Consider the following 12,246-nt stretch of genomic DNA (forward strand, 5'->3'; position numbering starts at 1 on the left):
AATTGTGACATGCCCAGAATAGGACCAACAGCACACCAGCTTAGTGATGTAAGTGGCTGTCTTACAACTGGGAGGACACAATACAATCCTGAGTCAGACACTTGATATGTAATAATGTTGCTCTGCTATTGTAGAATGAGAGCCTCAGCTAATGAACTGCAATCTTATAGACTATTTTCAACTAGACTACACTAGCTGTAAATGCTGTGTTCATGTCAACAGATTAACAGCTGAAAAACCTGTAATTACATTTACCAGTCCAGACAAATGTAAGAAACAGGACAGGCCTGATACAGCATGTTTAGGCCCCCACCCTGTGTGTGTGCGCGCTCCTGTGTGCATTGCATAGAGAGATACTGTACGCTGCCTACTTCTGGGAGGGGCTGATTTCTAAGAAACCAGTGAGTCAAACTGAAACCACGCACACTCACACTCACACACACAGTTTAATAATGTATTTATGTCCACATCCAGGGAAAGCATACAGTGCTTCATAAATAACCTTGATTATTATTATTATTATTAATAATAATAATAATAATTACTGCACCACATATTTCGCTTTCATGCCCATGCTTAAATGTGAAGCATGTTGCTATAAAAAGACGGGGTTCCTGCTTGTGACATTAATTACTGGATGACTCTGTCTATTATTAAAACCACGGCTCTAGATTCAACGTGACCTCTTAACTCATCTAGTGCCCATCCCGGACTAGTTCGGGACCGGGCGCCGCAATGTGTGGTGCCTGTCCCGAACTAGTCCGGGTCCGGCACTCTTTTAATATAAACATTGTTGGGCCTTAGTGGGCTGCGGGCCATTGGCCGCACTTTTTTTATGTTCAACGCTGAGAGCATCGCGCCACCAATTCTTTCCACTGAATCCAAAGCATCCTGCAACCTTTGAAGCTCTTTGTCCCTGATCTCTGCTTTTATGGAAGAGAACAACCTTTTTTCATGGCTAAATAGCCGAAAAATGTGCTTCTAACATTAGCGTTAGCCTACAGGTAATGGAAGCTAACTCCATCCGGGTCATGTTCATGTCACGTACGAACGTGATCACGCGCGTCACGGCTGCGCAAGGGTTGCGCATATACAGCGCGGCCCTATGGGGTTTGTTCTGGCCACTCAGCTGGAGTTCTGGCGCCATCGTGTGGCGCTGGACATGTTTAAACATTATTAGCTACCAAGTATTGCTGCAAAAAAGGTGTGTGTATGTGTATATATATTGCATACACATACTACATATGTGTATACTGTATTCTGCAAAATAAAATTGAAATCTGCTGATCTACAAGCTCAGAATGCATCACATCACTAGACACCGGCATACTTACACAATGTTATGTGCTGGTATCGCGTGGCCTGAACAGCAGATCTACAAGCTCACAGGTTGCAGTATATGTACGTGTACAACGTATATATCAGGCATTACAGTACAGGCATACAGTAGGTGCAATGTGAGAGTGAACTGACCTGGGCGACCTCGGGCGCAGCGTGAACCAGATGCCAGACGTAACCGTTCAGCTCGTCTTTCCTCCTGTCCGCCATGGCCTCTCCACGCAGCCGGCCAATCACAAAGCGGCTGGGGAAACTGAGGATACAAATAGGGCAGGGAGGAGAACATATGTAATTACATAACATTTGTAACAAAGATAAGGGTTCAGTTTGTGTTTCATAGGATCAAGCTGTACTCAAAACAATAAATTCCAGGCCTGCATGCCAGGGCATCTTGATTCTATAACAGTGGTTCTTAAAAGAATGGTCCAGGGACCATTTTATCATTAAACATAACAATAAAACAAATGTTTCCATTTTCTCTCAAGTACCAAGTACCCCCTTTTGAGAAACACTGATCTGTATGTGTGTGCTTGTGTTGTGTGTGTACCTGCGCAGCTTGGAGGAAGCGTGTGTGTGTGTGTGTGTGTGTGTGTGTGTGTGTGTGTGTGTGTGTGTGTGTGTGTGTGTGTGTGTGTGTGTGTGTGAAAAAAGCCACCCCTGCTCCCGTCAGTACCGCTTTTGTATGCCCGGTCTGCAACCACAGCTGTGGATCCAGGATCGGATTATACAGCCACCAGAAGACTCACAAATAGGAGAAGATGGTCATCATCGGACACGATGGACAACCATAAGCAAGTAAGTAAGCAAGTAAGTGTGTGTGTGTGTGTGTGTGTGTGTGTGTGTGTGTGTGTGTCTGTGTGTGCGTGCGTGCGTGCATGCGTGCGTGCGTGTGTACCTGGGTAGTTTGGATGAAGGGAAGACGAGGCGTAGTTTACTGTGGAGTTCATGGAACTCTTCAAAGGTTCTCTGCACCAACGCTGCCCCCTGCTGGCCTTCTCTCTCCACTTTCACTACAAAGGCCTGGAGAAGGCATAAATAAAATCGATAAATAGATGGACATTAATGAATCTATTCATTGTAAAATATCTATCGTTTTTACTGTTTAATTTATAATAAGTGTCTCAATCTTTGTCTAGTCACAGCTTTAGCCATATACTGTACATAAACATTTACTGCATGGCCAACATTGTCTTTATTTGTATTATTTACAGCATACATTTTCTTTTATTAAAAAACATCACCAAACTTATCAGAATAATTCAGTAAAAGTTGCCTTCATCAAGTCAGACAATTGAATTTCATCCAAAATGCACTATAAAATGTATTAAAATGCAATGACAACAACTTAAAAAAATAAAGAACAATAAGGTGCAATAATGTTCACGGTTTTGTATTACGCAGAGTATCTCAAGCAAGTTAGAAATCTCTGCAAGTTGATTCTCACAGCTTTCTAAAATCAAACTAATTGGAAAATGATCTGCAGTAATGCCAAGTATAGTCATAGTCATGCCAGACCGCCGGCAAAGGGTAAACATCTTCTAGTGAACCCCTGAATCTAACGATGCCACACAAGTGCTCTTGAAGTGAAACGGACAAGCTGAACGAGTGTTGATTTAGACAGGAAATTTTGATGTTGTCTTTTGAATAAAATAACATTTTGTTTTAGTCACATTTTAGTTACCTGAAAAGTTCTATTTTTAGTCGACTAAATATCATAACATTTTAAGGGGAACACACACCAGAGGCGGGCAGCTGCGCAGCATCGCGGTATTGACGCATGTGCTGCATGGTAACACCAACTGGATGCGGTGCCGTGCCGTGCGGCGCATCCATTTCCCCCCGAGGGGAGAACATTTTCACTGCGCGGCATCGCTGGAAAAAGAGAACAGCTGCGTAACGGCGCGGCAGGTGAGGCGGCAGACCCGCGCCTGCGCGCGTCTGCCGCCGCTGGTGTGGGTTAGTTCATTGAAAATGATAGGGGGGAATGGTTTGACGCGCCACCTCCGCGTCCGGTGTGTGTTTCCCTTTAGTTTACTAAATGTACAGTTGATTTTGTCAACAAAAACGTATTTTGGCAGGCCTTGATGGCGTCGTAATGCCTGATTTTACACTTGGTTAAAAGCTGAAAATAGCCAATCTTCAAGCTCACAGAGCTCGTGTAACGACTGAGCGGAACCAAACACAAAATGACTCGTCTTTTAGTTCTACTGGATCTCTTCTCCACTAGTCACTCCCTAACATTTTAGTCTAGTTTTTATTTGTTGACGAAATTCTCAAAACATTTAGTCTTAGTTTTAGACATCATTAGTTTTGTTTTTATTTAGTTTTCATCTGTGAAAAAAAAGTAGTCAACAAACATTTCTCGTCAAAGTTTTAGTCCATTAAACCAACAGTGAGATGGACTCACATAGCCCTTGCTGGGGCTGTAGGTGCGGATGTGTTTGCAGACGTAGAGGTTCCTGATGAGGCCGTCAGTCTTCATGGTGTGGACCCGCGGAGCGAAGGACAACACAGCCAGCTCTTCAGAGGAGGCGAACTTCATCTGAGCCAGGTTGTGGATGAAGAAGTTCAGCTTGGTGGCCACGCTGCCCAGGCTGGACTCTATCAGTCTGGGTGAAGACAATAACAGTGAGAGAGGGAGGGGAAAACGGGGGAGAGGAAAAAGAAAGGCATGGTAGTAGAGGGGAGATTAGAATAGTAACAAAAGACAGTGAGGGTGAGAGAGAGAGAGGGCAGACAACAAACATATTTATATAGCACATTTCAGAGATAAAAATGAAGTGCAATGCATTTGATATGACAGTAGGATAATGTGTACAATACAAACTAGATTTTGTGATACGGTGAAAATAAAACAAAGGAAATAAAATGGAATAAGATGAGCAAAAACTGTATGTAAAAAGGTAAACATTGCTAATGTTGCTTGATTGATTCAAATTATATAATTATGCACAAGATGCTCAACTGGAGTATGTGTGTGTGTGTGTGTGTGTGTGTGTGTGTGTGTGTGTGTGTGTGTGTGTGTGTGCGCATGCATGTGTCTTTTGTGTGTCTTTACCTTGTGAAATACATGGTAGCATCAGCCTCAGACTCGTGGGGTCTCAGTGCGTCATAAACATACTTCAGATCCTCCAGCTCAGACAGTTCTGGTATACCACAGGACAGCATCTACACAATACATCAATTGAGTACAAATTGAGAATGAATTCAGTACAAAAGGACCCCAATTCAAACAAGCCCTTGAGCTTTCTTGTGGTTTAAATCCTTTTAGTTGATCAGTGAACTGTACTGTCCTGTATATTGCAAACTTAGGTCTGCTACAAATCTTAAGACTTTTCTGTGTGCCGTTGGCTTTTATTGAGCTTTTATTTTGAATAACGTATTAATAATTTCTTCTGCACTGTAATTGTATTCTCTTATCTTTCGGTTTCCTTCGAATTCCTCTGATTTCAAATTTGCATTTAATACCATCTTAATGCTTAATGTTTTGTGTAAAGCCCTTGAAAGCCCTTGAATTCGAACAAATGGAATCCTCCATCGATGTTTTTAAGTCCCTTCTCAAGACTCACTTTTTTTATTTGGCTTTTAATCACAGCTGAGCTTATGTTTTAACTTGTTCGCTATTTTGTATTTGGTTGTATTGTTTTCTCGTTGCATTATTTTTCTCTTGTTGTACAGCACTTTGGTCGACTCTGTCGTTTTTACATGTACTTTATAAATAAAGTTTGATTTGATTTAATTTGAATTGCCTTGTAGCTGAAATCTGTGCAAATACACTTGCACCTGCTTGTTTTGAAGCCCACTAACTGGAAGTCAAATGATTACTTTCATAAGGCTTGACAAACGTGTAAAACTTTGCAAATGTGTTTTGATGAATAACAGCTATTACTATGAAGCACTGTAGAACTCATCAGGAGTTTGTTGTAAACAATAATCCATCGTAATAAAACTCACTATTGTTGCGTCCCATCTCGCAATGACAGGGAGTGGGTTTTTGTTATGAAAAATGAATCATGTTACATGTATGCTTGTGTGTACAAGACACTAACTGTGAATGAGCAGAAACGTCAAACAAAGAGTCATCATTTGGTAGCGTTAGGAGGACAAGTAAATGTTTGTGCAGTAGAGACAGAGAGAGAGAGAGAGAGAGAGAGAGAGAGAGAGAGAGAGAGAGAGAGAGAGAGAGCAAGGAGGAAGAGACAAAAAGAGCAAGTGAATGTGTGTGTGTGTGTGTGTGTGTGTGTGTGTGTGTGTGTGTGTGTGTGTGTGTGTGTGTGTGTGTGTGTGTGTGTGTGTGTCTCAGTGGTGTACTGCTGCACTTTAGGTATTTGTACTTTACTTGCGTATATCCAATTTCCAATACTTTTACTTCTACTCCACTACATCACAGATCCAAATCTTGTACTTTTACTCCACTACATTTATTTGAAACTTTAGTTACTAGTTACTTTTCAGATATAAATTATTAAAACATAGATAAACCACTTTAGCCTTATTTTATACCTTTGAAACCTAAAAATAGCCGATCTACAAGCCCACAACGTGTTGTATCGTGACACGTTTAGAGCTTGTAGATCGGCAATTTAACTCATTGACTGCCAAGGCCCGAGTTTCCCGAGTTATTACAGTAGTAACAGGGTGCCACAGCCCGAGTTTCCCGAGTTGGAAGCCATTTTGAAAAAAAAAAAACAAAAAAAAACTTTTTTTTTTTTTTCAAAACTTTTTTTTATAAAAAAAATTCTAAAAATGCCTCAAATGTATTAGGCATGATCGCAATTGCGAAATTGCATGTTTAGCCCCATAACAAACACATCTTTCAAAATGTCAAAAATGGCTGTTTTGTCTGACTTTGAAGGCTTGTATCTCATGAATGCCTGAACGGATTTCCAAGCGGATTTTTTGTTTGAAAGCTGTTAAAAAGTACTACACATATGGTGCATGATCTAGGTATGGGCGTGCACGATCCGTGCACTAAAAATTGATCCGTGCACTAGAAATTTAGGAAGGTGGCAGTGTTTGTTTTGTCTGACTTTGAAGGCTTCTATCTCATGAATGCCTGAACGGATTTCCAAGCGGATTTTTTTGTTTGAAAGCTGTTAAAAAGTACTACACATATGGTGCATATATGGTGCATGGGCGTGCACAATCCGTGCACTAAAAATTGATCCGTGCACTAGAAATTTAGGAACGTGGCATCCTGGTACTTGGCGGCCATCTTGAAAAGGGCATTCAATGAGTTAAAAAGAAAATGGTACTTGGTACTTTGTACATTTTGATGCCAATACTTCCATACTTTTACTCAAGTACATTCGGAATTCCAGACTTTTACTTGTAACAGAATATTTCTAAATTGCAGTATTGATACTTTTACTTAATAGAATGTGTGAGTACTTTGTGTGTGTGTGTGTGTGTGTGTGCGTGCGCGTCCGTGTGTGCGTGCGTCCGTGGCGCCTCACCAGGCCCAGCAGGTTGAGGAAGAGGTGTGCGTGCTTGCGGATCAGGTTGTAGGCTTCACAGCAGAGGTCCACAAAGTCGTGGAAGCGACTGGAGGGTTTGTCCCCTCCGTTGATCACATAGGCCATGTCCGAGGTGAAGACAAACGGAGCACGGTCCCTGCCAATCACATCACACGCACAGCACAGAAATTAATAATGAAATACTCAAGAATTCTGAATACAAATTATGAAGTATATTTTCTTTTCTTTTTTATATTAATGCATTGCTGCATTGAAAGCATTTTAAAATAGTGAAAATAGAAAATCCACAAGCTCACAATGAGCTTGTAGATCAGCGATTTTCACTTTTAATTAGGGCTCAAGTGGTTCAGCATGGATCTCAGGAATCCATTCCTTAGTGGAGTCAAAAGTACAATATTTCTATTGGAAATGTAGTGTAGTAAAGTCATGTGATTGCAAAAGACAAAAATGAAAACCTCCAAAAATTTACTTAACTACAGCAGCCTAATCAATTCTACTAAGTCAGAGGTCTTCAACAGGGGGTCCGGGACCAGAGTTACTACAGGGGGTCCTCCAAATGTTTGTGTAATAGGATCATGTTTTTTACATTAATCACTTGAACCCTATCATCCCTATTCTTAGTGGAACATTAGCAGATCTGCTGTGAGGTGTTGTGAGCTTGTAGATCTGCTATCTTTTTTGGCACCGAGGATTGGTGTAGACATAGGGAAAAGAAGAGCAGACTAGTGGGTACTGACAGTTCAAGTGGTTCAATGTGAAAATACACAACCTACACAGATGATACTGTGCGGTCAAAGTTTAAGCTGTAAGAAATCTATGAATATTTTAAATCTGCAACACAGATTTATACAACAGGCCTATGTAGTCCCCCACTACATAGGCCTGTTGTATAAATTCCCTGCTTCATCTCTCTCTCACCCTGGCCTGAAAACTTTGAAGACCCCTGTACTAAGTAAATGTACTTAGTTACTGTCCACCACTGTCTCAGGGTTACTCACCGCTTGATGTTGCCGAACATCTGCGCATGTCCCAGGAACTTGCCGAAGTCGATGTGGAACATGTGTCCGCTGGTCTTCAGCATGATGTTGTCATTATGGCGGTCACAGATCCCCAGGATGTAGGTGGCCACGCAGCAGCCTGCACACGAGAAGATGAAGTTCTCCACCGCCTGGGCAGAACAAATGGTACAGGGTTTAGAACAGTGGTGTCCAAACCTTTTTTCAAAGGGGGCCACATTAGAAACTAGAAGCAGTGCTCTTCCGAGCACAGGTCTCCACCAGGCCACACAAATCGGCCTGTTATAGCGCCACCATGAGGCTGATTTAAAAAATGTGGGGCAGAGGTTCTGAATTAGCATCCAGGGAGTGTGTGTACTGTGTGCTCAGTTTGGCAGCGATCGGGCCAACGGCGCCGGAGATTAGCTGGTAACAACCAGGCCACACAAATCGGCCTGTTATAGCGCCACCATGAGGCTGATTTGAAAAATGTGGGGCAGAGGTTCTAGATTGGCATCCAGGGAGTGTGTGTGCTCAGTTTGGCAGCGATCGGGCCAACGGTGACTGAGATTAGCTGCTCACAAACTGCGAGGACGCACGCACGGACGCACGGACGGACGGACGCACGGACGCACGGACGGACGGACGGACGGACGGACGGACGGAGGGGAAAACATACTCTCCCTCAGCCTTCGGCTGGTGGAGACAAATATTAAAACACCCCAGGGCCGAAAAAATCTAGACATAATATACTTTCCATAACAATGTCAAATACATGTACATATGCATCGCATTTAAACTATTTTATTTAACTATCATCATCAATATTTAATATCAATGGTCTTTTGTTAAGTGTCTGCTCTGAACAAAACCCAAACGACTCAGCCTTATTTCAAATGTAACCAGACGTGCAAGATAAAAAATAACAATAAGAATAAAATAGCCTTTCTTTGACTCCTTCAGAATGAGACCCTAACCCTAACAGGGAACAATCCTGACAAAGTATACTCTGGGAGAATATTCTTGTTTGACGGTGCTGGCGGGCCGTTTATAGTAAAATTTAGGAATAAAGCCACAGGCCGTATAAAATTTGTCCTCAGGCCGCATATGGCGCACAGGCCGAACTTTGGACACCCCTGGTTTTGGATATACCGTCACTCTGAAGACACGTTTTTAGTCAAAAGATTGTGTGCATGTCCTCTTGAGATCACATGAGTTCACATGGTTTGATCATTCCACTCAGGCCTCTAGTTTGAGGGCAATAAACTGGTTCATCCTGTTCCTTCCATATCATCTACTCTACTGTGTGTTGAGTGGAGCTGGGGACAAGATGCGCTCTGAGTTGTGCCTTGAGGACTACAAAGTATCACTTCCATGGGAACACATGGTTTAAGTACACGCACATGTCATGTCATGGACACACACACACACACACGCACGCGCACACGCACACCCACACACACACACACACACACATACTATTTTGACCGAAGTAGAACATGCACAGTATACTGTAGCTCCACAAAGACTTTCTGACTGTGTGTGTGTGTTTGTGTGGTTGCTGATACTTTGCCAGTAATAATGAATAGTAGTTAAGCAAGAGCCAGAACCCAGGCAAATTACACGGCTTACTTGCACCCATAATTCTGTAAGCATAGCATAATTACACATAGAGATTACAATAATGACACGTTTTAGAGTGTATGAGAGTGAAAGACTGTGCAAGCCAGCATGTGTGTGTTAGAGGAGAAAGTAAACTCTGTGTTATCAGAGTGATAGAGAGGAAGAGAGATACAGTAAAATAAAAACAGAGTCCGCACACACCATCATATACATTTTAAAACGTTTGGAGCATGATACAGTGTTCTTGTATAGTTTGATTTGTGCAAACACAGTGGTCTTGTGGTTGGAGTATCCGCCCTGAGACTGGGAGGTTGGGGTCCGATCCCCGTCCGGGTCATACCAAAGACTCTAAAAAGAATGGGAGTCAGTGCCTCCCTGCTTGGCATCTAGCGTCATGTCCAGGGGGTGTACTTGTTAAGGCTTACTTATGTGCGTGCTTGTCTGTCTGTTAAAAAGAGAGAGACTGTACCTTCTCATATTGTTCTTCGGTGGGGTTATACTTCTGCAGCCAGTCTGCCAGCGGTCGGTCTTTGAAGGAGCCGGTCACTCCGTGCTCCACCTGGATCTTCCTCAGAGTCTCAGCGTGGGGAATCATCTCCACCATGCCTACCCCCCCACACGCACACGCACGCGCGCGCGCACACACACACACACACACACACACACACACACACACACACACACACACACACACACACACACACACACACACACACACACACACACACACACACACACACACACACACACACACACACACACACACACACACACACACACACACACACAGAGAACTTAAACACGGGTTCAAGACCAACTTCTGTAAACCTGCGTTTATATGGATTAATGGTTTAAAGCTAAATTAAATCTGAAAAACATTGTTAGGCCGAGTCATAATCTGTCATTTGTGAAACAGCGTATATCAGAAACGATTTTCTCACTGAGCACTAAACCACGTGTGTGTCTTCCTCACCTCTCCCTCGGCCAGTGGAGAAACACCTGAAGATGACCATCCTCATGTCCAGGCCCTCCTGGATCCAGATCTTGTTCATGATGCGGATGATTTGCAAGGTCAGCATGTCCTGCCGCAGGTCGTCCCCTGACTGGACATTAGGGACGGGACGATAAGCAATATTTTCGTTTATCATGATAAAAAACACTCACGATAATCGTATCGTGGAGATTTCATTAATCGTGATATTGTCATGCACTGGGATCAATTCACCTTTTATTTGCCGAGCTGCATATCCGGTACCACTTAAACCCTCGGTAAAACCCTACTTATAATATACGTATTTGACGTGTCTTTTTTTTCACTCTCTATCAAATGTCTCCGCCCCAGGATAATGGTAATAATAATATTTTTGATTATCGCAATAATATCACGGGGGAAGAATATTATTATTATCTTATTAAGAGTTTGAAAACAAAATAATGTTTCAAACATTGTTGCCATGCTGCCATGAAGCTATAATGACGCTAATGCTCAATCCAGCATAAAATCCAGATAAAAAGTTACTTTTGCCATTGGGGAGCTTAAAATAAACACTTTTGAACACAGTCAAAATGCACATATTTCTTTTATTAGTCTATGGTGTCTAGGGAATGAATGTATAGAGCGTGTGTGATGGTACCTTAAATATAACATTAATGTTGTCTCCATGTGGGTCCAGGTTCAAGAAGGACAGCTTGAGAGGCACAGCGTTGGAGTTGAAGAAGGAACACGACTGCACCACATCAGCATCAGAAAAGATCAACAGCGAAAAAAGAGAAATTGGCAGCCATCAATAGTGATTGGTGATGGGGAAAATAATGCATGTATGCACACACCCACACACAAATGTTGCAAATGTTTGGGGACATTCCATATCCTCTTTAGCCTGGAACTGACTATCCTGATCACGTGGATCACAAGAACGTTTGCAATCCTGCGTGTTCAGAATGGCCAATGCCAGGCTATATCCCTTTCCCCATATCCAGTGTTTCTCAAAATTCCAAATTTCAAGGTCTCCCCTTAACTCTGGCAGTGTACAAGACGGGTTCATTTGGTTCCATTTGTACACTGTCAGAGTTACAGACTTGTATGGGTCAATTTAGACCCCCCTAAAGGAACCCACAGAGAACCACAGAGACCCACTTTGAGAACCACTGCCCTAACCCCACACCGTAACGGTTATGAAGCTTCAGTAATTGAGGCATCAATTCTGTCCCCAATTTGGCATACTGAGCCCAATCAACTGGTTTCATGTCCAGCGTTTGTCCCAGAATGTGGCATGGGTTTGCCTATGAATTTGAGTACCTGGATGTTGATGGCTTTGACGAGCATGGCAGGGTTGAGGGGCAGCCGACAGTTACTGTTGACTGTGAAGAACTGCTTCACCTCCTCCAGGCCTTCTCTGAGGACAGTCTGCACGCACACACAGGCATGTGTATATAAATCAAGGGAAGAATTAACCACTTAGACCCTGTATCGTTAGTTGACCAGTGTCTCCCAGGAGTCTATAATAGGTACACCAGTATCACTGTATCCTAAATCCCTAATACCACACCCACCTGTCGATTAGAAGGGTTGGCATCGCGGACCTTCTGGGCCACCTTGGCCAGGATGGTCACCAGCCAGGCCTGCCGGTCAAACTCCTCACGGAGGCCTCGGCCCACGCAGCACAGCAGGGCTGCCAGGAGGTGCTGGTACCTGCCACTGAACTGGCTGTCCTGGAGGGCATCCTTCAACAGCCTGGTGGGTGGAATACAACCACAATTCATTTTAACCCATACATTGTAGATATGAAAATGTATGGGTTATGATCTACAAG

At 43.0% G+C, this 12,246-nt stretch overlaps 1 protein-coding gene across 2 annotated transcripts in view; it reads right to left on the reverse strand.

Annotated features, from left to right (window-relative positions):
* The window catches only part of pik3c2b (phosphatidylinositol-4-phosphate 3-kinase, catalytic subunit type 2 beta), an 89,095-nt gene that overhangs the window by 7,208 nt on the left and 69,641 nt on the right, over positions 1-12,246 (reverse strand). For both annotated transcript variants that reach the window (XM_080728992.1, XM_080728993.1), the window contains exons 19-29: positions 11,987-12,167; positions 11,733-11,840; positions 11,068-11,160; positions 10,407-10,536; positions 9,903-10,039; positions 7,814-7,983; positions 6,795-6,951; positions 4,397-4,506; positions 3,746-3,947; positions 2,234-2,358; positions 1,474-1,591 (exon numbers count right to left, since the gene is read on the reverse strand). In XM_080728992.1, coding sequence (XP_080585118.1) covers positions 1,474-1,591; positions 2,234-2,358; positions 3,746-3,947; positions 4,397-4,506; positions 6,795-6,951; positions 7,814-7,983; positions 9,903-10,039; positions 10,407-10,536; positions 11,068-11,160; positions 11,733-11,840; positions 11,987-12,167 — 1,531 coding nt within the window. The remainder of the gene's footprint in view (positions 1-1,473; positions 1,592-2,233; positions 2,359-3,745; positions 3,948-4,396; positions 4,507-6,794; positions 6,952-7,813; positions 7,984-9,902; positions 10,040-10,406; positions 10,537-11,067; positions 11,161-11,732; positions 11,841-11,986; positions 12,168-12,246) is intronic.

This window comes from Nannobrachium achirus (assembly GCF_963921795.1).
Source record: "Nannobrachium achirus genome assembly, chromosome: 6".
NCBI lineage: Eukaryota > Metazoa > Chordata > Actinopteri > Myctophiformes > Myctophidae > Nannobrachium > Nannobrachium achirus.